Source organism: Siphateles boraxobius, unplaced genomic scaffold (genome assembly GCF_051911475.1).
Source record: "Siphateles boraxobius isolate OS27281-9 unplaced genomic scaffold, OSU_SipBor_1 24, whole genome shotgun sequence".
Classification (NCBI taxonomy): Eukaryota; Metazoa; Chordata; class Actinopteri; order Cypriniformes; family Leuciscidae; genus Siphateles; species Siphateles boraxobius.
Genome location: NW_027508855.1, coordinates 10183532 through 10210766, shown reverse-complemented (window position 1 = coordinate 10210766; position 27235 = coordinate 10183532). Strand labels below are relative to the sequence as shown.

Sequence of the window (27235 nt, the reverse complement as noted above, 5' to 3'; positions counted from 1 at the left end):
ATGGACAAGATGATATGTATGAGTTGTAGTAGAAATTTTAATAGTCATTGATCCCAAACAGGTATCATAAGAGAAAGTACGACCTATTCAATGTATAAAAGTATATGTGTGTACGTGCTTGTGCGTGACGTTTCAGGAACATATGGGACAGGACCTCTGACCTTAGGGACTGTCAGTTTTGGCCAGTTTATTTCAGTACCAGTTTGTGTCTTTAAGTAGAAACTGAACAGCAGTAAGGACCTTACCTGGGTGGGTGGAAGGTATAGCGGGTAAAGAGAACCTTGAAAAGAGTATAAAGGCTGTCTCATATTTTCCTGTTGTGTGTCACTCTCTTGTACAGCGTAACTTCTGTGTACTAGACTGAACCTATTCTTGCAAGAATAAATATTTTCCTTTTATTAATTCGACTCTGAGTGTCTCTTACGCAGTGATGATGTTTAACAGGATTTTTGCCACAACAGAGTGCAGAGCTTTTTATTTATTTATTTATTTTAGTAATGAATGAAATATTCAGGAAACATTTGCCTTATGGTAGTACCGCCCTCCCTCCTTCCCTTTTCTGCAACTCATGATGAGTCGGCAATAGGCTACAATATAAGTGCTTTTACTCGATACGTGAAAGGGAAGATGTTAGGTGTTAACTTAAAACTAGGACCGGGACTTTAACGCGTTAATTAAGATTAATTAATTACAGACTTTAACTTTAATTAAGATTAAACGCGTTAAGCATTTTTTAACATTTTTCCGCACCGCGGAACGTTTCTCACTGGATGAGTTTCGGCGGACCGATTATTCTGGAGCACCAAATAGCGTTCATGACTTCAGACCATAGATGTAAACACTAGATTTCGCCTTGGCTACGGTAGTTCATTGGAACGAATGCGTCAATAGAGCCGCCATCTTGAAACAGGGGAACCCCTCATCAGCGTCAATGTAGGAAAAGGTCTAATGGAAATAAAATCACCATAAATCGTCATGAATGCGATTTTCTAGTTGTTATGGTTCGTTCCAACGGTCAGACATGCATTTATTATATAGTCCTGAGAAATTTTAAAAAAATGACAAAATTTCACAACCTTGTGAAATGTAATCCCTTGCTGTCGGGTTTTTAGATTTCGTTCGTGTAAACATCCATACGCAGCACAAAAGTCCGGCATCATCCATGAATTCAGCGTTACCTAGCTACTTCCTATGACAAGACCCCTGTTCCAAGATGGCGGCGGTTTTGACGCATGTTTAGAACCCCAAGGTGACTTCTAGTGTTATATCTATGACTTCAGACAACAACAAACCACAGTGAACATGAACGAACTAGACGCTGACGAGACCGCTTTGGTTGGCCCCGTGGTTGGAAGCGTCGATAAGAGCAGTGTAGCCAAAACCTTCTCAACATTAATCAAACGTTATTACGTTTAAAAGCTTTTATCACAATTAGTAACGTTAGCCTATATAATGTTTGAATTCGGGAATACAGGTTACATTAATTGTGCACGAAGTAAACAAACCACTACACGTGCATGCTCGTTATTTGACTCGATTTTAAGCTCCCCCTTGACCAATGATTATTAGAGCGCGCATTCGCAGCGACTGGCGTCAATGGGCGGAGCCAAAGGAAGACAGAATGCAATGCAGACAGCTAACATGCAGAACTATACTTTTAGGGGGCTGGTCTTAAAACATTGTGTAACTGAGCTATATAAGCTGCTGAACACTTGTGCATATTATGTATTCGGAACAGTTAAAAGATGATGCGGTATCTCGTTTTTTTTTTATAGGGGTAGATTTAGTTAGCCAAATATATGCTGAACCACCTATCTTGTAATACAGAGCGGTGGTACTGAATATACCGGCAAAGAGTAACAGTGTCAAGCTAATTCGTTTTGAAATACTGATGCATCCCCCTTTGCCCATATTAAAAACCGCTATTTTCAATGCGCTAATATTAATATTTTAAGCGCTAATAATACAACTTTTTGTTTGCGCTGTAGGCTAAACGTTTTTAATGATGGGAGTTGGAACTGATAACAAGACTTCGACCTTGTCTAGTAATTATGCATTGCAGCAGCTTGGAGAGGGAAAAGAGGAGGTAGATCTCGGCAAAATGACACCCGGCAATGATGCGGCCATGATGCTGGCAAAGGCTGAACACCAGATAACGGAACCCAGAGAAACTTGGGGTCGGCGTCTGGAGTTCGTGCTCGCCTCCATCGGTTATGCGGTGGGTCTGGGGAACGTGTGGCGCTTCCCGTACCTGTGCTACAGGAGCGGAGGAGGTGAGTGACAAGACTGTTACTCTAATGATGATGAATCACCAGAGTCTGTAGCCATTCCGGTGTCATGCTCATCTTCGTCTTATTATAAAACACACCATACAAAATGTTACATGGTAAACATAATAGTTTTCCTCAAAATATTAATTATGAATTACAGTTTGCTACGGGCATTTTGAGCGTCCAGAGATGACACATTATATAACTGAGAAGAAAATATATTTATAAGGAAAACGTGGTGGCTTTATATATATAATATTAATAAGTTTTAATTAGCAAAAAAAGTCAAGTGTAGCGAACGGTAGGCTTAACATGCAGGAAGCCATTTTGTTGCCATGTGACAAAAAACATATCACCGAGAGGACCCCTTTATGTATGCCAATTCAAGGTCATCAATTATATCCTATATATTTATATATAATCACATAACTCTGACCTTTTATGAAAAGGCACTTTTGTGTTCAGGTCAAATAGAGTAAAGCTTTGGAAATTTCTTGGTTGGCATGACTCAAATTATTTGAAAATAAAATGTTTTGAACATAAATTCAAGTTGTGTACACTTATGTTGTAATGAAAGTCTTTTAATACTTTTTTACTTAAGGGTCTACCAACTACTTTAGTGTAAGAAAAATCCAAATCTTTGTAGAAAACTGTATAAAACAAATTCAGGACTTGTGTAAATACAAGAGATTACATTTTGCACATGTTTGCAAACTATATTTTTTATGACCATTATATAATGTTTATTTTATTTGTATTTAGATTATTTATTGGAAGATAATTTAGTGGCTGTTGTGTAACTATTAGATGTAACAGTAGATCCAGGGCAGGAGTGTGTGACATAAGATATGTCTCTTGTTTTCTCACGCCAGTCTATGTTTCATCTTTGTGTTGGTTCTGACAATTTATGTTGTTCTTTTGACCCTTTTTCCATTGTTAATCATTGACTTAAAACATATTCATTGACTTAGAACGGTTGTTGTTTCCATGAATATTTATCAATCATAAATTTTCCTTTTTGGGTTGGCAACATGCCATGTATATAGCATTTGGTTAAAAAATAATCTGAAAAATATATACTAAAGGCATTCAAAAAAAAATGTTTTAATTAATTTTTAAGAGTTAAAAAAAACTAATTGTTAAAAAAGACGCAATGTCCCCAGAATGACAATCAATAAAACTCAATTTCTGTGATATTATAGGATAAGCCTCCTGTTGTTTCATATTTGTATATAATAGTCAAGTCAAGTCACCTTTATTTATATAGCGCTTTTTACAATACAGATTGTTTCAAAGCAGCTTTACAGAGATAACAGGAAAATAATGTTGTAATAGTATTGTTAAATACAAAATTAAATGTCCCCAACTAAGCAAGCCAAAAGCCAATGGCGACAAAGGCGAAGAAAGGCGAAAAGGCAACAGTGGCAAGGAACCAAAACTCCATCAAGTGACAGAATGGAGAAAAAAACCTTGGGAGAACCCAGGCTCAGTCGGGGGGCGGGGCCAGTCCTCATTTGGCCAATGAACGAACAGTGTATGATTATGATTCAGGCAGCATTATAGGTCAGAAGTCAGATCGGATCAGAACTTTCACAATATTTATCCAGTTCCATCTGGTTGGGGTCGACCACATCATGCCGGTATGGAGATGACTTTGTTGAGGTGTCCATGAGGCCTTCACAGGGCTGAGAATAGACGTGAAGGACTATAATGCGTTAAGAGCTCGCTCAAGTACAGGGGAGCTAAACCATTTAGTGCTTTGTAAGTAATCAGCAATATTTTTAGAAAAATAGAACCATAGTTCTTTAAGCGAACATCCATACTGTCCAGATGAATGTTGTCTTTCATCACTGGTGTTTTCATAGACAGTAAAACCATTCACAACCTCAGATTATTGATTTTTCTTCTATCATCTAGAATTTCCTTTTTTTTTTCAGAGGGAATACATTTATAAGTCCTTCCAGAAATTTTTTTAGTTTTTTTTGTGATTGTTGTGGGCAAAAATCCTTGATTATGCGGCACGTTTTCTTAAAAAAATGCGATAGAATATGCGGGATATTTATGCAATTTTATGCGATGAAATTGCGGGAACTTGCAAAAAGGAACTCACAAAAACTGCGGGAACTTGCAAAAACTGCGGTTTGATGAAAAAGAGAAAAAAAAGTGATTTCCCCCAACACCCTGTTCTCACTAGGCTACTACCTTAATGTAAAGAGTCATATTTCTTATTACTTCCTATGATAAGCAAGGATACTACATCACAGAAAATGCTGGTAATATTTAAGATCTCATCTCGTTTTATTTCAGACCTTAATAAACACATGGCTCAAACTTACAAAACATTGATGAGTAAAACATGTAGCTTTACAAAAGGAATATACTACAACTTCTGTAAAAATGAATGAATAAAAAATAAAATGTGTGCTTCCTGTTTTACAGCTTTTCGATGATGTTCACGTCGCGTAATTACGTCACTTAATAACGTTCCCATGGCAACAGGGGAAATGGCTGCTCTTGTGTGAAGTAAACGCAACATTTTTCAACTTTCTGCTAAGATATGTGTTGTTTTTTTTGCAACGAAAATGCGGGAATTATGAAATCATGCAAGCCCCGCACATTTTGCGTGGAAAATGGCAATTTATGCGGCGAAAGTGCGGCGTATTTGAAAAAATTCGGTCCCCACATAAATATGCGGACTTTGGCTGATTATGCATTGAATTATGCAATCGCATAATCGCGTTTTTCTGAAGGGACTTATTTATGGCCTTTTCATCTATACAGACCATGTCAATAAACCATCTTGCCCTCCCGAAAGACACTTCCTCTTCTCATGGTAAATTTGCATTAACAATGAGTTAAAATAAAATTAGTATTAACCCCACAGAATGACTCTATTGATCTATCTATCCCGGTCAAATTTATGAAGACAAAAAGAAAACAGTTGTGACCATTGAAGCAAAACAAAATATTTATTAAATATATTCATTTATTTTCTTATCTTGCCTCATGTTTTGTTTTCCAATCTTTCACTTGTTCCAGGTGCTTTCTTGATTCCCTACTTCATCATGTTGTTTCTCTGTGGTATCCCACTGCTGTTCATGGAGTTCACTGTTGGGCAGTACACTCGTCTGGGGCCGGTCCATGCTCTGGCTAAAATATGTCCCCTCTTCAAAGGTGAGTGGACCATGTGTCCCAATCACTCACATCTTTTGGGTTCTATTCTACCATCCAAACATAGTACAGCAAATGGGAAGTCTCATTGATTTCTATGTTGTATTGGTCATTCTGGCATTTCAGTTAAACTAATGGCTGACTGTTCAACTCTCAACTGTGTTCAAGTCTGTTGAATTATGATTTGACATCAAATGAGTTTATGGAACATGTTTTAGAAATAAATTATATAAAGATATATTCCTCGTAAAATCTTTAGAGGACTTTGCCTGCTGTGCACCTTGTCGCATTGTATGTCCAGAGGCTTGTTCCATAAAACAAGTTTACCAAATAAGCCATGCTTTTTTTCTGTTAGTCTGACTCATTGTCAGTTGATTTGGTTTCATAAAGCAAACTGAACATAGCTCAAGCTCAGTCACTCTGGCAACTTATGCTGGTAAACTAACCTGGTCAAGGGCAGGCTAACTGTCAGGCTAAGCCTGAGTTGTTGCAGAGTTCCTCTATCACTTACTGACAGGAACACAATGATATTACTACTGACTCTCTAGCATACCATTATTTGACTTTATCAACCACTATCAGTCTAAAAATAAATAAATAGTATAATCAACTCACATAATAAATCAAATAAATAGGCTACAATGATAAATTATACAATATAGTTCAATTATAATGTGTAATATCAAATAATACAAATATTTTGTCACGGTTGTGGTGCGGGTTGAAGAAGAGTCTGAGTCAAAAGGCTCCAATACAAACGTTTACTAATAATTACTTCTTAACAGGTAAAACATAACAAGGTGATCACAGGTGACACGGATGATGAAGACGAAGAACAGGTGGGTAATTGAGGGAGTGAGTTCAGGTGTGGAGACAAGGAGGATTCTGGGAAGTGTAGTGCCGACAAAGACAGAGAGGTGCAGACGATGGCTGTGACATAACTCCCCCCTCCCGGTAGGCGTGACCTCACGCCGAGAAACATCGACAGGGTTGGGGGGGTGGGCGCCCTGAAGGCTGATTAGGGCGTGGCAGGAAGCCTCCAGGGCGGAGCAGGCTGAGCGGCGGCCAGGGCGGAGCAGGACGAGCAGGCGGCCAGGGCGGAGCAGGATGAGCAGGCGGCCAGGGCGGAGCAGGATGAGCAGGCAGCCAGGGCGGAGACGGGTGCCCTTCGGGTGGCCATGGCGGTGAGGACCCTTCGGGTGGCCATGGCGGAGACAACGGAGGGAGGTGCGGGGCTGATAACTCCAGGGCGCCGACTGACGGGGGGGAAGCAGGTGGTAGAAGAGACCAGGGTGAAGGGCACAGAAGGGTGCGGTGAAGGCAGAGGGAGTGTGGACCAAAGGGGAATTGAAGGGAGTGAGGAGTCCAACTGAGACAGGGGGACAAAGGGACGAGGTGAAGCCAGAGGAGTGCAGTCCAGAGGTGAGGGAAGGTAGACGAGTGACCAAGGTGGATCCCAGGGGACGAGGGAATCTGGCAGAACTGGTGCACTGATGGGCCACGGTGGAGCTGAAGGAGGTAGGAGCAAAGGAGACGTGAATGGACCGTTGGGCTGAGGAGGAGTTCTGGTCACGGAGGGTGGAGGTGGAGACCGGGGCTCCACCAACCGAACTGGAGCTACAGGCTGGCAGACCCACGGCGACTCCACCTCGCGGAAGGTGATAAGATGAGGAGCTGACAGGCAGAGGCGGAAGATCAGAGAGGTGGCAGATGAGAGGAGGTGGGAGAGGGAGGCTGGGTGGGAACTCAGTCTCTAGCTGGGCAGATGTGACGAGAACAGTCTCTAGCTGGGCAGACGAGACATGAACAGTCTCTAGCTGGGCAGACGAGACATGAACAGTCTCTAGCTGGGCAGACGAGACATGAACAGTCTCTAGCTGGGCAGACGAGATATGAACAGTCTCTGGCTCGGCAGGCATGATGTGGAGCGGTGAAGGCTCTGGGCTGGACGGGACCAGCGGTGAGGGTTCGGGACCAGCGGTGAAGGCTCTGGCTGGACGGTCTCGGTGGGACGAGACTCAGGCCCCACGGTGAAAGGGGAGCCACTCAAGCACAGCACATGATCCAGGTACTGGACAAATGTGCCTCGGATTGCCGCTGCTGAAGCTTGCTGGTACAGACTATCATCCAAACCGCCCCAAAACACAGATTTCAGGACTTCGTCTGTCCATTTTCAGGAATATGGCGACATAATCCTCGATTGGGAGACCGTCCTGAAAACAATGGACCAAACCATCGGCTGGGGTTGATAGGAAAGTGGCCAACTTCCATACTTTTTCTAGGTCGGTTCTTCTGACACGGTTGTGGTGCGGGTTGAAGAAGAGACTGAGTTAAAAGGCTCCAATACAAACGTTTACTAATAATTACTTCCAACCAGGTACAAACAGGCAGACGGGTTGACAGGCAGAAGGTTAACACACACAAAAACACTGTAACAAGAACCGACAAGGACAGACTAAACAGAAGCAAACTAAATACAGATACAACTCAAACATAACAAGGTGATCACAGGTGACACGGATGATTAAGACGAAGAACAGGTGGGTAATTGAGGGAGTGAGTTCAGGTGTGGAGATTCTGGATTCTGGGAAGTGTACTGCCGACGAAGACAGAGAGTTGCAGACGATGACTGACATATATGAATATATATATATATATACATGTAGCCAGACTTTTTTTATGTTAGTCCGACTCATTGTCAGTTGATTTGGTTCCATAAAGCAAATTTAACATAGCTCAGTCACTCTTGCAACTTATGCTGGGAAACTATATATATATATATATACACATATATATATATATATATACACATATATATATATATATATATATATATATATATATATATATATATATATATATATATAACCTACAGGTTTTCTTTTCTTAATGACTGTTTGAATGTAATTAAAATATATTAATACATTTCACTTTGGTTTTGTTTATGGCAGCTGTAGTTCCTTTGGTTAATAGTAGGACATTTGAACATTCTCTCTCTCTCTCTCTCTCTCTCTCTCTCTCTCTCGCTCTCTCGGTCTCTCTCTCTCTCTCTCTATAGAGCACATATAATGGCACATATAGGCACATATAATGTTCAACAAATATTTGAGCAAATTGTATATTTTAGTTGGAATTATTGAACTCCTATTCTATTGCGCTCCGTTTGGCACGCAGCAGCGCTCGTTCATTGCGAAGTTTTGCGGAGGCTTGCTTACATAAGCCTCGTCCAATCATGACTGCAAAATGGATATTTGCATGACTTTCTAACATGTAACAACAGATGGAGAATATGCCTGTGAAGTGTACATTATAATATGCCCTGAGGAAATCAACACGCCTCAAACACATTAAAAAGCACAAAATTTGCTATTTGCCAAAGTGGACCTTTAGAGCTTTTAAGAATAGTGTGCATATCAAATGATCTTGACTCATTGAGCCAGGGTCAAATTAGTGGTATTATGTGTACTTAAATTGTCTTTTATGGACGTTAGCCTGTTTATTTGACCCGTTGATTTGTCTGACTTGTATCTGACTTAATTCAAGTCAGGTTTTGTATTGTAATCCCCATTTTTCTTAGCGCACTTTATGGAACAGGCCTCTGCTTTTCTATTGTTCTTTTTTACTGTGTCAACAAAGCTAAAGTAAAAGTAGTAAATTGATCTAAAACGGAATAAATCATGATCACATTCGGAACATAGGAACTGGAATAGGCTACAATGTAATAGATTGGTTAGATACACCGTAATCAATTGTGATTTAATAGTCGTTTTAAATTGATACAAAAATAATCATCACCTTAAGTTAGTTGAGAATTTTAAATTTCTGATGTAAGTACATAAGTAGTTAAAGACACCCAACATAAAGTGTGACCGTTTTTTCTTTACTTGATACGATAGTGGCATTTAAAATTATATAAAAAAAATGATTATCATGAAAATACTTGAATGTGTAACATCTTTAACTTAAAACTAACATTTTCGAACAATAAAAAATAATAATAAGAGAATCCTAGCATAAATTTGTTTATTTAGCTTAATGTTTTTTGTTTTTTTTATATTGGGGCATTCATTACGGTTGCATCACTTAGACCATGTATTAACATGCGTTTTGGTTAGTTAACGAGGGAGACACATACTCGTTTACACCTGGTATTTTAATCCATCTCTTTTGGGGGGGGGGGGGGGGGGGGCTATGTGTAAATTTATGTTTTTTTAGATCTTTACATTTTTCAATAGACGAAAAAAGCTTGCACAATTAACATATGAATGCGCCCGGAGACGACGGGAAAACATGGAGAGCAGCAGCTTTCGTTTCTGCTCTGATAGGCGCAAGACCACGCTGAAGTGAGTGTGTTAGAAATCAAAATGGTGAGAGAACAATATACGTTTTTACGAGAGAACGTTTTTCGTTTTCAAACCAAACTTGGGTCTTCAGTCGAAAAAACATTAAATCCTGTCTGGCTAGCGCGCTTCCCATAATGTGTACACATTAAACCAGTAGGCAGAGAGTAGGCGGGCTTTTGCAGCTGTTTCAACACATTCGACAGCATGAGTATTTACACTACAAATGCATTTTCGACTACCTCTGGAAGTGGTCGAAGGTGGACAAGCTCAAAACTTTTTAGACCCCGTTTACACCTGTATTTAGCGTCGTCCACTTGATCTGATTGACCAAAATGCATCTTAATACCAGGTGTAAACAGGGCGTGACAGAGATCTACAATTTTTTCCCTCAGCCACAAAGATCAATTGGGATCCTCTGGATGATGCATTATCATGCTTACTGTAATTACCTTTTTTACAAAAGACCCATGTTTGCATGTTGTGCCATCCTGACGTTTGAGAACATACACATTTCCTAACAAAAGTTTTCCAATTACAGCTTTAAAACTACTTATATTTATAAAAAGAAAATTATAGGAAAGGTTTTAAATATAAAATTATGCCACGGTATTTTATTTAGAATTTCTTCTTAATAAACACCAATTAAATTGTTTTTTTAGTCTGTTCATTTTTGAGGTTTAAGATACCAAAACATAAAATAAAATAATAGGCCTATTTATTATTTGAATGTACTGAAAATATATTCAAACTAAGTGTTTTCAATAATGTGATACATGTCACGAATTTATCAAATTATTTAAAAAAGAAATAATGCACTTGGACACAAAAATATGCATGTCATGTCAATGACCCATTATCATTTTGCTGGACTATGTTTAGTGAATCAACCCATCTCTCTGCATTGACATGGCAGTTCAAGCATGGATACAGAGTGCAAAGCTTATCTTCTTACCCTTGTGTTGGATTTTCCCTGTAAAAATGTGTGGACCTGTAAATATGGAACTTCATACAGTATCTGATGATCTGGTGATGGCTGATCTCTTGTGTTCGTCTTGTGTTCTGTACCTGAATCAATCCTCTTTGAACTCTTATTTTAATGAAAACTTGAGTGAAAACAACAGTATTTCTTCATATAATGAATATTTGGAAATAAATACATTTTATTGTTTATTTATTTATTTAGTTACAGGTCATGTTTAATTGTTATATATCATGAAATATTACAAAATATCACAAATGTTTTTGAAATATTTATGTATTTATGTAATTATATATGTATATATATATATATATATATATATATATATATTATAATTGATATTATATACATATGAAATAAAATACAAAGTAAAATACAATTTTAATTAAATAAAAAAATAAAAGTTAAAAAATTCAATTTGTATGTAAATGGAGGGCAACCTATTTCGGACTAAAGTGAGTGTCAACATAAAGCTCAGCCATCACTGTTCATCATTTGGGTTACTTTTCTCTTTTCTTTTATTTCTTTCTTTCTTTTTTTAAATATGACTCTTTCACCTGCTAACTAAAGGCTTCTCTCCTCAAAGACAGAGATAGTCTACCCGGTCAAATCTTTTGGGTCCATCCCTTGATATAGGGCTCATTTCAGCCGATTACGGCTCCTTGCTAACAGAGGGACTGAAGTAGGTAGTTCTTTCTGTATTTTCTTTTAACTGAAATGTACACTTTATGTCACATTCTTTTTGATGTTACAGACGATCCACCAGAAAAAAGTGAGTAAAGGGTAAATCAGTGGCTTTCCTCTATAATAGCTCTCCTCCTTTTACTTTTGTAATATCTTTTGGGACTTTTATTAATGGGTTCTATCTTGATATGGTCAGAAAAGTAACCTTACTCCTAAGTATCCTTTCTGTCTCTGGAGTAATCATAGCCTTCAACAGTTGTTGACATCAGGGTTGCATGATTTAACAAGGCTCCTAAGGTGAAAAAGCCCACACTCAGAACAAAACAATGAACTACTAGGAAAAAGAGAGTGTGTGCAGGCATTTATTTTCAGTAATACAACACTAATGTTATACAAAATTGTGGAACTGGTGCTAGGATTTCATATCTGAGTGAGGATCAATTCTAGGGTTTGTTTCTGCACAAGTAAACAGATGAAAAATATAGTAGATGAGCTTTTCTTAGAAAAAAAGTATCTTTCTCTCTCGATAAAGTTAGGAATAAAGAATGGAAGAAACCAATAGTGCCTTTCTATATCTGCCTAATACTACCTGTAGGCAATAATATTTGTCAAAAAATTCTTACAAATGTTTTTTGTAAACTGAACTGAATAATCCCATAATGCCCCTCATCTATATCATTGTTAAGCAGTGGAATAATTTAGGCTCAAGTTTAGGAGAATAAAAGGCTCTGGGGGAGTTTACATGACCTCAGAGGGCACCACAGAATAGGCCAACAACAACAACAACATTCCTGTTTTTAGTGCTTTCTACTATTCAGGCCTGAAACAACTAATGAACATTCCATCTAGGTGGTGGGAATACACAAAACAATGCCAAGATCCATAGAGAGTGATGCTAGCTAATCCTAGGACTTAAAGCTGGCATCAAAACATGGGAAAAACTAAAATCAGTTATCTTTGCCTCTTCATCCTCCTACCATGTCCTACCAAGACATGTTGAATAGCCATGTCTATATTGGATTCAGAACTGTTCAAATTGTTTGGTTTGGCAAGTAAATCATAAACAGACCACTAAGAATGGCTAATTTAACATTGGTTTTCTTTTTTCAATGGCAAAAGCTTATTTTAAGAACTCTGATGATGACTGGATGGGTCTGGATGGGAATGTTTTTGTTATTACTTAATTCTTAAACATCTTCCTGATGTCCATTTCTAAATCTAATTCTGTTTCACTTCAGGCTTAAATGAGATTCAATCCTAATTACGGTTTGGCAGTAATGAATCAAAACCTCTGGAAGCAAGTCTGTTCTGCATATCAGAATTTCAGTAATGTGTCAGCACAAAATAAGTGTACTAAGTTTACCCCTGGCCATTGAATCCCTGTATAAAGAAAAGCATATTGTGTGGTGAAATTCTGTTGCGTAAGCCAGTGGTTCTCAGCTTTTGTTGTTGATGTTACAGGCTATGCATCCCATTAACTCTATGCTATTAAGTTGCATCAGTCACTTCATGGATGGCAAATACCTACATGGACAGGTTTCGTGACGTCCCCTAATCCAACTTGGCAGCATGAAAGATTGTTAAACAAGTTGTTTGGCACAATATATTTGGTTATATGCAGAAGTTTGATTTTTAATACGTTTTTTTTGTATATACGTTTTTGTACAATTTAAGTCACCAATTGATATCCACTGTAGAACCAGTTAAGAACCATTGTAAGCTACAAATAAGTGGTAAAAAGCTATTTGAAGCTTAAGTTTTCATAAGAACAAGATTATGAGACTACTTGTTCCAACAACACATTTAATACCCCCGAATATCAATCCAATCGTAATCACATGTAAGCAGGGTACAAATATTTTTTTTGCTCTTCAGAATTGTGTGTGCCTGAGGTCTTTTGAAATCTTAGCTACAGCATAACATTGAACAGCCTTACTGGATTTATTCATGCAATCCTCAATAAAAAACTAGACTTTCTGATTTAAATCGCCAAGAACCTCTTGCAAAAGGTCTCTGGACCCATAAGAAACCCCTGGTATCTTGGACAACCACCAAAATATTCACTAAGAAAGGATACTGGAAGATTCCTGAGAAACTGGATTTTCTTATTTTAACATATGTTTAGAAATGCTGTTAGATAAGAGTTATCTTAATATAACTTGACCTAAAGTAAAATGAAAACAGCTGCTTTATCTGTTTTTTGAAACTTGTACGCCAACCTAGAAATGTACATTTGGAGGTCTACGGTTTTATTCTTTTTTAAACTAAACATTTGCTTTTGAAGAGCCCTTAGCACTGTTCCAATATGAAGTCTGTTCAGCAGTGAAAGACTTGGAAATGGAGGCATTTTCTGGTGTCTCACTGTTTCTTTGTCTGTCCTCAGGTGTGGGGCTTGCCACGGTAGTGATTTCTTACGTGCTCTGCACCTACTACAACGTGCTCATGACCTGGGCTCTCTACTACCTGCTTCATTCGTTCAGCCCCTCATTGCCATGGCAATCCTGCAACAACACGTGGAATGGAGTTGGCAACTGTTCCACTGGTTTTCCTGGCAATGCCACTCATCTGCAATCAGCCAGTCAGCAGTTCTTTGAGTGAGTGACATATTTAATTTGTTTACTATGTACAGTAAGGCCCGCCCAATCGGTCCAACGACAGTTTCTGATAAGCGGGTGAAGGTTTTCTGCATGTTCTGTCTTTTCAGTGTGGCAAACTAGTTTTATTCCAATTTTCTTTTATCTAACTCAATTTTAATGCAACCTCAAATTTAGGTTGGAATGCCAATTGGTTATTGGTCATTTATATGATACTTTATCTAGACATTTGATTATTCTATTTAAGTCTTTACTTTATATTTTACTCATTCATTAGGAATCTATGTCGCACAGAGAGCCTCGCGCCGGCCGTTTAAAGCAGGTCTCACGATCACTAACTCGCCTGTCTTGGTCACTAGACAGAGGCAATTGACTATACTGTTTAGAAGGCCACCTTCATGCTTGCTCTATCTAAAAGTATTTTGTTTAGTCCCCATATATCTGTATTGAATTAAAGTAGCACTATCTCTAGTCGGAGGTCATGGCCACTACTACAGATATAGGCACACCAACATTACTTCTCTGATAGTAGCTTTGGTTTGGTAATGGCATGGTTTCCTACGTACACTTAGCTATAGTATTATTACATTAAAACAGAAGTAAGGCTCACCCTATTTTGGTTGGTTGATCAACATTTTGTTGTCCTAAACGGAAATTCTCTTTTTAGCCATTACAGTCTAAGTACACTTGAACTAGTGCCAAGTGTTAGCTGGAGCTCTAAAATCGCAGTTGGTGTGCCCTATTGTCTTTGAATTTATTATGTAATTGGCATGATACTTTACCTGAATAATATTAAATTGTTACATTTGAATTTGACGGTGAATTGGACTCAAAACTGGACTTAAGTCCTTTACTAACCTGACACAGATTTGCGGTAACATCAGCCTTCTCTTAATCTACTTGAGAAAATAATTTCAGAGTAAGTCAAAATAAATTCAAATGTTACAATTTAATATTATTCAGGTAAAGTATCATGCTAATTACATAATAAATTCAAAGACAATCAATACAAAACATCAAATGCTCTGGAATAAAGAGTAAAAGATGCATAGCTCGCCTAATACATGATGCTGAGTGTCTGAGAACATTCAGCATTACTGGCGTATCTGACTACAAATCGCCCTGAGCCTTTTACAGTATTTCTTTAAATACCCAGACCAAGACAAAACATCCCTCAATGTGAGGCATGCACTTACAATTGGAATCTGCATTGACTAGGGTCATAAACCTTGGGAGTTTACACCTTCTGAGGATAGAAAGTCATTTGCATGAAAGACCCTGTAAGCAAGATTTCTCTAAACTCTTAAAAACATTATTACCGCTTGGTTTACTTCTTTGGGAATGAGACATTTGTACCAGTCGCACTGAGACATTTCAAATGATACCAAACATTTATAGTGTTGTATGGTAATTGTTCACAATAAACACATTTTTGGGTGAATTTCAGGTTATCTCAGCATGGGGAGAAAAGAGATGGGGGTAAAAGGGGGCGAAGGGAAATACATGTAAATTAAGACAATACTGAGATAATCGACTCAGTGTGATTGCGTCTTGGGTGGGGATGCTAATCTTGCAAGAGAGAGTTCAAATGTTAATTTCCAGAAACGTCCGTTGTTTTCTTTGGGAGTAGTCGTTTCTCAGTCCAGATGGCTCAGCAGCTTCCAGTCTTACAACCTTCATTTTATGCCATATTTGGTGAGAATTCTTGACTTTTTGTCAGAGGTTGTTTATAATTGTGTATGTAATGTAACTCTTTATTGGGGAACTATTCATTTCCTGTAATGTAAATGGAAATTTTGAAAAGTTCAGTCCATCCATCCATCCATCCATCCAATTGCAATGTGTTTTTTTTGTTTGTGTTTTTCTAATAGTCATAAGGTCTTAGAAATGACCAGAGGGATTGAGCACGCTGGAGGGATTCGCTGGGAACTTTTTGGCCTCCTAATCCTGGCCTGGGTCATTGTTTATTTCTGTATCTTCAAAGGGGTCAAATCCACCGGAAAGGTAAGAATTCAGAGCTCACGTCATTTCTGAATAGATTCAATGTGTTTTAATTATCTAAATGAAGGCAAAATAAAATACTTAAAGGTGCAGTGTGATATTCTTAGCGGCATCTAGTGGTGATGTTACGAATTGCAACTAAATAAATTAAGAAATTATGTTTACTTAATTATTCAGTAAAACTGTATGTTATTGCGAATATTATTATTACTTGTCCATCATTGTGTCAGTGTTTTATTCGCTGAACTAAGCTTGCTTCCTTGCACGAAGAGCAACATAGTAACAAAACGCGTTTGTCCGTTTAGGGCCACTGTAGAAACATTTTAATGTAAAGGGGTCCGCGGTGTATGTAGATAGAAACTGCTCATTCTAAGGTAATACAAATATAACGGTTCATTAAGTGAGGTCATTATACACCACTGAAAATTTCTTTTTCAAGGTAGTGACAAAACGCGCTCTGTAGTGCTATATGTTCGCTGTCGGCTACGGTAGAAAATTGATGGCACAATATGTCAACCTCCATAGAAGTGGGTGCCCGCGGTTATGGAGCTATAAATTTCTCTTTCTAAGGTAATAAAAACATAACGGTTCATTATGCAAGGTCTTTATACATCGCTGAAAACATAGTTATGGATCTTGTATTGCATTTCTGTCAATAGATCCTCAGAAATATTGCACAATGCACCTTTAAGCTACAACTTGATAGTTTGGGGTTTTGTCTTTGTAAAAATATAAATAATGTGTTTGTGTATATACAATAAGACTCAGTATGTTAACTGTTATAATATCTATATTTGTTCAGGTGAATAAACCTCAATAAATTTTAACCTAGGCCTAGTTGTTAAAGAAACTGATGGGAATAATTAAATATATACTTTTGTCCTTGTTATCACAAATAAAAATCCCTCTGTTGACTCTGTCCATAGGTTGTGTACTTCACTGCCACATTCCCTTATTTCATACTAATTGCATTGCTGATCAATAATGTCCAGTTGCCTGGAGCAAAAGATGGTATCCTCTTCTTCCTCATGCCAAACTGGAGCAAACTCTTGGAAGTCCAGGTGAGATCATTTGAATAAAAATATATGAGTCAAGTGGTGGTAAAAACAACCTACCAGTCTACATTACATTAGGCTATAGCTTGCATGCTACCATATCATTACTGTATTACCACTGATAAACATCAACATTGTTGTGGGAATTGTGGCTGTTTACCATTTAACATGTAATTGACACTTGGTTAAGTTAATCAACAGGTTTGGAGTAGGTTTGAAATAACTTTAACACTGCCAATTCTTTGAAAACACCTATGTATCGTGTAAAAACCAAGTCACTGAATGAATGGCAGGTTTTATTTCTTTTATATTTATGTTTCCCCTATTTCTGTTTGTGTTGCTTGTATAAATGCTTATACACATTGCCGAACCCAATAAATATATATTATATTGTCTGAATGTGTTAACTACAAAAATGTTGTGATTTAAATTAAGATTAAACATTTAGATTGATTTACAGTACTTTTATGCCCATAAAAGAAAGCAAACGTTAAATATGATTCCTGTTAATGCTGCATTAAAACATCAAAATGTAGATGTCTATAAATAATAATACAAAAATATGGACAAAAAGACAAGAATGAAACCCTGCTCTTGTGTGTCTTTGTTAATCTTACGTTGTAGGTGTGGGTCAATGCTGCTGCTCAGATCTTTAACTCCATCGGCATCTCCTTTGGTTCTATGATATCTATGGCCAGTTACAACAAGTACAACAACAACATCCTTAAGTAAGCGATATGGAAATGAAGTGTTAACAAAACAAGTTAGGGGTATGGGGTGGCATTGTCCCAGCAGCTGATTTTACATTTAAAAACATATTTTTACATTTAAATAAAAGCATCTAAGTGAACATAAAACTAAATTAAAATACTTTGGAAAACCTTGCTTTTTTTAATCAGAGCTAAAGGGTCTGTTATCTTCAAGAAATGCATGATTCTCCTCATCACGATTACCTTTTATTTTACAGGGACACATTTATCATCTCTCTGGCAAATTCAGCCACTAGTATCGTAGCAGGCTTTGTTATTTTCTCTGCCATCGGGTACATGGCTCACATTCACAACCTACCTGTAGATGACATTGCCACAGATGGTAAGTTGTTTTTTTGTTTTTTATCAGTTTCTGCAGCTGTAAAACTTGTCCTCCCATGTCCTTGCATATTTCAAGGTTTGAACTGAAAATACCACATTTCCTGTTATCTTTAATTGCGGTGTCTTCATTCAGCCATGAATCACAGCTTAGTTTCAAGGACCAGGATCACACAGACAGAGGCGTAGCTACGGGTGGGCCTAGGCCCATCCAGATTGACAGCCTGCCCACTCTGTCAGATCCAGGGAAATACATGTATTTAAATAATAAAATTTACAATATTATAATTATTAATTAAATATAAATTAATTAATGAATTAAATATAATTATTTTAAATGTGATTTGTTTTGTCATGCATTAGAACTATATCTAATCTTAATAGGAATATGCTAATTCGTCTCTTCAGTTACGGTATGTGCTTCTTGCCAACTAGCAGAGCCCTTTTTATGTTATTACAAAAAATGGCTAAACAACTATCTATTACACATAACCACATATTTAAAGGTTGAGCATGTGAGCTAATTGGCTGCTGATAGACAATGATGTGATTGCAAGCAGGTTGAGTTAAGGACTTATCCTGCGCCATCTAGTTTCATGACAGAACTTTTTATTTTGTTTCTTTCAATGCAAACTGGTTATTGACATCCTGAAAAAATCCAAACCGTTAAAGGTATGTAGTATCTGTGACACTGGTGGCACCTAGCGTAAATACAACAATTGCAAATGGCCCTTCATCACAAACACAGCTCTTACGAGTGCTTGTGAAAGCATGTCTCAAAAGGCAAAAGTAGACTAAATTCGATCCAAGGTCCAACATATGAGGAATACTTTAAGCTGTGTTGCTATGTGTCATGAAGCAATGTAGGCTAACACTCTAACACAAGCATTTCGCTTAAAATAAATCCATCCAAAAGATCTGCACCTGGCAAATTTTTTGACAAGATGTGCCACAACTATTTAAGGCTGTTCACACACTGACTGGACACATCAAATTAAACTATATAAACTGGAACATTTGTCTTTCTGAACGGGTGCATGATGATTTTGTATTGAAGCGTTCATTGTACGGTGTTGCATTGCAATGCCACGTTCACTTTGATGTGTTCATTACCTGTTTAATCTTGATCTTACAAACCTTTAAGTCATGGGCGTTTATACAGTGACCCATCGATTTTTCTTCTAAATTAAGCCGATTGAAAAACATGGGGAATGTGAATTATTCCGGACCACCTACACTTTTATAGGCCCACCACCATCATCCACTTTCTGTATCCATCACTGCACACAGGATCTGTTCTTATGTGCTCTTTGCTGTTGCGCTCTTGTGATGGGTGTGAAATCTAATGCACTGTACATGAATAGAGCAATCTCATTTACAACCAAGTCCTAATTAATCTACACAGAACCAGACACTGGCAATGCAAATACTGCTGTAACCTATTAATGTGGGCATTGATATAAATATGCACTGCTTTTGTGCGTGAAACAGCCCTAAAGAAGTCAATAAGAACACCTTGCAAGCTAAGGAAACGAGAATGCAGTGGGGAAATTCCAGCTTCAAAAGTTGAAATGAAGTGGGATGATTAATGAAAAGTTCTCGTTCTGTACCACCGGAGAGAGGATAAGGAGAGGATAAGTGTGAGAGGAGGTGAAGGGTGGATAGGATTATGCCATAGAAAGGGAATAAAAGAGACCATTCATGGGAGAAACAGAATCAGGAAGAAATGAGCAAAGTGGGCAGAGTACATCAGTGTAAATAAAATAAAAACAATGATAAAAGAATGTCCTTGAGTTTTGAGCTGCCCTCAGGAGAACGTCACAGCAGTTTACAATATCATAATATTTGTGTTTATATTACATTACTGTTTATATGATGTTGTCATTCAAGTCCATCAGTTTATACCAGTTAAAGCAGAGAAAGCAATGAAACCTTGGCAGATCTCTTTCAGAACAGCAGGCGGATCTTTTTTCTGAGCAATGCAATGTCTCTGTCACTTTGATTCTTTAACACTTTGTTTTCTCTTTGAAAGACCTTAAAATCAAAAATAAGACAGCTGCACAGCCTTTTCCAAGCCAGTTTCTACAGCTCTTTTTCCATTCTATTTAGTCTCCTTCTCTTCCTTCCTACTATATCTTATTTTTGGGTTTTAGTACTGTAGGAATCTATAATCTGTATTTATTTGAATGTTGGAAAAATAAAAAACAGGGTAAACGGTGTTAAGCGGAGCTGAGAGTACTAAACATTAAAAGTACTGTGTGACAGATCTGGTTCTTCTTGATTGCCAAGACCATTGTTGTCAATGTTTACATTGGCATAACAACTTGTCAACTAGTGTCATCTTTCTCTTGATCAGTATGATATTTGTGTGAATGTGTTTTTCTGCAGGGCCTGGTCTGGTGTTTGTGGTATATCCTGAAGTGTTTTCCACCATGCCGATCTCTCAGCTCTGGGCGCCTCTGTTTTTCATCATGTTACTGTGCCTTGGACTGGACAGTCAGGTAGAGGAGAAGAGGTTTCATAGTACAAGCATGCACAAACTAGCTCTGTTCTAAACCCTAGAAAGCTGCCTTTCTGTCTAATACCTACATACAGCAGAAAGCTGCCTTCTAAGAAGCCATTCGCACAGGAAACGATCTTGTTTTTTAATTGTTTTATGCGTTAAACTTAACTTTTGCAATGGATCTCACTGCTTTTTCAGCATCTTATACTTAAATACATATGCAAATATTTTTATAATCTGCGATTCTTTGCCTTCATCATGTCCAACATATTGGATCAATTTTGTCACAGTGCATTCTGCAATTATCTTCCTTACAAAGTATAAACATGATGTGGCCTAGGTAAAGTTTGGTAGGCCACAGAAGGCAAATTTGCTCATTTTATGTTCTTTCATCTGTATCATCAGTTTCTGCAGCTGTAGGCCCAGTCTTCCCATGTCCTTGTGTGTTCTCAAGGTTTGTTGATGAGCAGGAAATTCGGTGAATCTCATGGAGTAAAAAAATGATTATATTTATCATCTGCCTTTATTGCTAAGTTTGAGCGGCCAAAAATCATAATTCACAGTACTAAGATCACACAGGATTCTTATTTTACTCAGCGAAAAGATGCAACTGTAAGAGAGTCAATGTCAACACCTTGCAAGCAAGATGAGACATTTGAGTGTAGTTTCAAAATCTATACCCATGTGTTTAGATGAAGCAGGATAATAAATGAAAATGTCTCATTCTTGTGAATGGAAAGGTGATCAGTAAAGTGATTAGGAAGTGCCCATCTCACCAGGTTTCGCAACAGAGCTATATGTGTGTGCAATCTGTACATTCTCATGTGAACATTTTGGACTATTGTTTGTGTGAATGTACATACAGTATGTGTATCTGTGCAGTTTGCCATGGTGGAAGTGGCTGTAACTTTCATCATGGACGGCTTTGGCAAGAAAGCGTTGCGAGTTTTTAAGAAGAAGGAGCTGATTGTTCTGGTAGTGTGCAGCGTTGGCTTTCTGCTGGGGATTCCTCACATTTCCAGGGTAAATATACTCTAGTTTCACATTACAAACAAATAATGTATTCTTACTTTTGAGATTTTGTTATACTTGGATCATTTGGATTTTATACAACTGTTCCTGGAACTGTTCCTGACTTAAACATAATTTTAGTTTCAGAAGATTTGATTTAGAGATATATATTCTCAATCACTATATTCAATATATTTTTATTTTTATTAAAATTCAAAAAGTAAAATACAGTAAATCTAAGTTTAAATTAATGTGAAAATGAACAGAACAAAAGTGTTTGGATGGAAGTATATTACATTTCTAATTTTTATTAGTTTTAACGATACAAATAACAAAAAACAATATCTACATATATTTTTACTAAAACATATGTGAAAAATGCCGTTTAGACTTCACTAAGCATTCGAGTAATGAAGCAAATGTATAATAAAAATTCTTAAAAAATTAACTGGCCAAATAACAAAAATCCAACCAGAAAAATCATTTAAAATATTTCCTGTGTGTGTGTGTATATATATATATATATATATATATAATCAAAACAATGACTAATATATATATATATATATATATATATATATATATATATATATATATATATATATATATATATATATTAGTCCTTGTTTTGATTATGGACAAGAAAAGAAACCTAACCCTGATTTAAATATGAATGAAATAATCTTGTATGTGTGCAGGGTGGGATATATGTGTTTCAGCTGATGGATCACTATACAGCTGTGGTGTCTCTAATGTTCCTGGCCTTCTTCGAGGTGCTCGCCGTCACTCTCATATTTGGTGAATGTCACTTCCTTCAGTGTTCACTTCAGACTATAGAAACTCAGATCAGATGTGGAGATATGACGGTTCATTCTTTTCCATCTCACTTCTTTCTTACTCTCTTCCACATCTCACTCTCTCTCAAACACATGCAGGAGTGAGACGGCTCAGTTTAATGGTGGAGAAAATGCTGGGAAAGAAACCAAACCTCTACTTCCGTGTCTGCTGGCAGTACCTTTCACCCATGCTTGTGCTGGTGAGGAAAAAAATTCGGGATTCTCTATATTTGATAATCTGCGTTCCAGAGTAAATAGCTTTAAAGTGCAGATGCTTTTGAAATACTACACTTTTTCCCAACAAGACCTTTTTTTCATTAAGTAGCAGTGAAGTGACAAAAAAAGTTAATGACAAAACTCACTTTTTGCGAGACTGTATTGTGCACACCTCCTTTTACAGGGAATCCGGGCATCCTAAATGCCCTTACCTTCCCATAAATTAAATTTTCAAAATTGAAGGATATTAAAAAGTCTTTAAAATCTTAAATAGCATTGAAAAAAGGTTGTACATTTGTTGATAGTAATAGATATTTATAAAGTGGATCCCTTTATACAATAGAGATGTTTTAAAGCACCTTTACAGTGATTAAGATTCAATGATGCAAACATAATTCAGTTCTTCTGTAAAGCAACTCTAAACAGAAAATAGTGTCATTGTTTAGCTGAGGTCAGTTCAGTGTTGATTCAGTTTCGTTCAACAACTGTGTAAAGATCATCAAATATGCAGAATATTAAGTGTACCCAACTAAGCAAGCCAAAAGACAACAGTGGCATAACATCCAAACTCTTAATAGGTGGCAGAAATGGAGAAAAAAACCTTGGGAGAATCAGGCTCAGGTGTGATTTAATTTTAGGCTGCATCACAAGTCAAATAGTGGATTGATCATTTAAAGTACTTCATCCAGTTCCTTCTGCTTGAAGATCGGGATACATTATGACAGCATTTGGTGGGGATGAGTCAACGCTGGACATAGGGTCTGTGCAGAGGACTTGTCTGGTTCTCATGGTCTCCAGTGAGGATCTGTGTTGTCGTATCGACGAGGTCTTCGCAGGGGATCTGTCTCTAGGGCTTGTCTTATCATGGTCTCCGCTGACATTCAGGGATGTTGGTCATCCAGATGCAGGTCCTCCATCTGATCTGGAAACGGACTGAATTCGGCTGACTACTGTGACCTCGGGATAAGGATGAAACAGAGACTTAATACAAGCGTAGATGCCATTTTACTTAAGATGTAATAAGTACATCGGATGTTTTGGAAAGTGTTCCCGGTTCCAGTTGACTTCATTTATGCAGCCTAATAATCCTTAAACGGATTTGAATTATAGAGATTTGATGGTGTGTTATGTGTATGTTAGATTAAAAAAATGTTTTTTTAAGCTAGATTTATAGATAAATAAGAAAAGGATCTACCGCCCGCAATCGATTTTGACATTCTATGTATAATCAGCTGGCCAGAATTTTGAGACCGCAATAAACGTGAAGGAATATGATGCAATAAGAGCTTGCTCATGTACTGAGGAGCTAAACCATGTAGAGATTTGGATGGTAGGTGGTATTTTGATGAATGTTGGTAACCAAAAAATCGCTGGTCCCTATTGACTTCCATAGAATAAAAAATATGGAAGTCAATAAGGACTAGAAACCGTTTGGTTACCAACATTCTTCAAAATAACTCGTACAGGTTTAGAACAACTTGAGGATTTTTGGGTGAACTATCCCTTTAATAATAATGACCTCTTTCCTGTCTCTCTCTCTGCAGGGTATTCTGATCTCCAGTATTTTTCAGTATACTCCAGCTCGATACGGTAAGTCCTACACATACCCGCTCTGGGCAGAGGTGGTCGGCTGGTTCATCTCTCTCGCCTCCATCATCTGGATACCACTTGGGGCTCTACATGAGCTTTGGACCACCGAAGGGTCTCTGCTGCAGGTATTTACAGTGCACAATCACTCCCTATATAAATATTTGTTGTGTTTCTCCAAGTCAAAATGAACCCAGTGCCTTTCTCCATCTCTGTTGCAGAGGTTGAAAAAGTCCATAACTCCAGCTATAGATCTGGAGTTTGTTTCAGAGAAACCATCTTCCGAGTCCATTGCGATGTTTACTGCTCCTTAGACATCTACCTGTGTGTGTCCTTAATATGTTCACTCATTAGAAGTTTAAAGTAGTTCTGCTTAAAATGAAAAATATCATTTTATGTTTGTACTCGTATTTATATTCTGTTTATTGCATTTGAAATGAATGTTGTAAAGTACAAACATCAAAATACTCCCAGATTTACAATATGGCATTAATATTGATGACAATTTGTTTTTTTTAATTATTGAATAACTTTTTTACATGTTTATTTGATTATTTGAAAGCTTTGTAATGTAAAAAGGAAAAGAAAACTTAATGTCAAACATTAGAATATATGACGTTGTATTGAGAGAGAAATGACAAGATTTTGGTTGGTTTTCTCCGTTATTTAAGTTTTAAAAAGATTAAGCATTGACCTTTAAGCCTTGTTGAATTTTATATTTGTATACACTGATTTAAAGGACTGACAAAACTTTGAAATTAAGTTTAGAATGTTAGGGACAACATACTTGATTTTACACAACATAATTTCAAAATTCGAAAATTGCACTAGCAAACACCTGCACAAAATGTTTTCATGAAACTCTTAAATTCCATGAAGTTCTTAAATGTCAGCATCACTTTATTATGTGTACAACAACATTCACTCTCATAGGCTTTAGCACATAGATCATAGAAAAGAGAGCTGCTTTCAGATGCCTTTGTGTTAGCTGAGGACTAAGGTTACGTAAATTGAACACCACATTTACAGCTGCTTATGACACATGCAGGTTTTACCCTCTACTTTGTAACTTGAACTGTGGCACATATCCTAAAGCATATATAGATGGTTGAGTGGCAGAAAAACTTTGCCCAAGTTTACAGAAAAAAATAAGAAACAAAGAAAGGTTGTAAGTTAAAATGTGTGTGCCCTTTTTAATAAGCACTTTCTGATGTCACCTGTAAGGCCTATGCATTCTGATATAGATAGAAAAAAAATGATGTTTACTGTTTTTTATTTTAATATTCACTGTTTTATGATTTACCGTAGAAAGTACCTTTTGGAGGGGGAAAATTAACCGAAAAGTGAACCAAAGTTTAAATCAAAATGTCCATGACACTTAAATTACAGGAGGGCATATTTAGAAATAAAATAGTTTGTTTTAAATGTGCAATGTCCAACTAGTAATTGATAAATCAGAGAAAATAGTGTCCACTGAAGGATGTAATACGATTATTATATAATTAGTAATAATCTGTGCAAACTGTCTTCATTATTTGTACCAAACCTTAACACTGCTGTTATTTTATAATGTATGTATATCAATGTCATATGTCATATTGTTTGTGTTATCTCAGAATGAAGTAATAACCACAAGGATAATCATTCATATTCAAAGAGTTGTTCTCTATTTTTTTGTCATAGACAGTCTATAAAGATGAAACCTTATTTAAAATTTCATTTTTATTTCATGACTGGCAGTTTTATATGCAAGTGATCTTATTAAAAGAGGCATTGTTTCGTTTCAGTTTGTTTTTGCTTCTTTTGTGCAGTTCCATATTATGACGTATAGTGCTGCTGTTTCACCACAAGATGTCACCCCAGCTCAATTAACTACTGACATCATTCATTAATTTGTCACAAACAGTTTTTGTGTAACTTTTATCATTTATATAATATAATAATCATTTGCTACATTTACATAGGTCTATTCAAGGTATTCAAAACGCTTTACATATGGAAGGGAGGAATCTCCTCAGTATATGGGCATGATTAGGAGGCCATTATGACAGATAGAGGCCAATGGGAAGTTTTGGCCGGGATGCTGGGGTTATACCCCTACTCTTTTTCATCCTGGGATTTTTATGACCAAAGAGAGTCAGGACCTCTGTTTAAAGTCTCATCCGAAGGATGTCGTTTTTAAGTTGTTGTTTTTTTTTGACAATATAGTGTCCCCATCACTATACTGCGGCATTAAGACCCACACAGACCACAGGGTGAGCACCCCCTGCTGGCCTCATTATATAGTTATGTAATATTATTTCTAATTATATAATATTAATTTAATAATTTATTGTTTTATATATATATATATATATATATATATATACACACACACACACTTTTTTATTTTTTGGCTCAGAAGTGTAATATAAGATGTATAAGTTGAGAAACAATATAATTTAAAAAATCAATTAAAGATGATTTTTTTGTTGATAATCCACAAGTTTAGCAAAATATTTGAATGTGCATTTATTATTTGACACATTGCAATGTGGGCTAGGGATTGACTTCCTCTAGATCAATTGCATTTCCTGTCTGTGCACTATGTAACCGAAAAGCGGAAGCTCTAATAGAAGTCAGTTGGGATGGCAGATCAATACCCTGAGTATTGCTATTACCCTTGCTCAGTGCATAAGCAGGCAGGATGCCACCACATCAGCTCAGTTATAGCCAGCGGCAGATCAATACGCTGCAGCCTGCGATGGAGCAGTGCCCCAGTGGGAGAGAGAGATGTGCCACACTGTTAGCTCGGCTCAAACAGTAGAGTGTGTGCAAGCAATCAGAGGACATTTGGATGTTTGTGTCTACAACAGGCATGTTAGTTTTCTAGGAAGTGGAAAGGTCTGTCTCGTCTG

General features: G+C 37.1%; 1 protein-coding gene across 2 annotated transcripts; it reads left to right on the top strand.

Annotated features, from left to right (window-relative positions):
• Positions 1-620: 620 nt before the first annotated feature.
• Positions 621-26124, top strand: LOC143749002 (sodium- and chloride-dependent GABA transporter ine). 2 transcript variants are annotated; one of them, XM_077241343.1, is made up of 14 exons: positions 621-2273; positions 5310-5444; positions 11350-11445; positions 13831-14041; positions 15913-16045; positions 16969-17103; positions 17722-17825; positions 18065-18189; positions 20574-20686; positions 21571-21711; positions 22398-22497; positions 22635-22735; positions 24296-24466; positions 24560-26124. In XM_077241343.1, exons 4-14 carry the CDS (start codon positions 13890-13892, stop codon positions 24650-24652), a joined length of 1368 nt encoding a protein of 455 aa, XP_077097458.1. In that variant the 5' UTR covers positions 621-2273; positions 5310-5444; positions 11350-11445; positions 13831-13889; the 3' UTR covers positions 24653-26124. The 2 variants fall into 2 exon arrangements, with proteins under 2 accessions (XP_077097458.1, XP_077097457.1); XM_077241342.1 differs by lacking the exon at positions 11350-11445.
• Positions 26125-27235: the final 1111 nt, after the last annotated feature.

Coding starts and splice junctions, on each gene's coding strand:
- LOC143749002 (XM_077241342.1), top strand. CDS start 2,003: ATGATGGGAGTTGGAACTGATAACAAGACTTCGACCTTGTCTAGTAAT. Junction 2,274..5,309: donor GTGCTACAGGAGCGGAGGAG/GTGAGTGACAAG, acceptor CACTTGTTCCAG/GTGCTTTCTTGATTCCCTAC. Junction 22,736..24,295: donor TTTCACCCATGCTTGTGCTG/GTGAGGAAAAAA, acceptor CTCTCTCTGCAG/GGTATTCTGATCTCCAGTAT.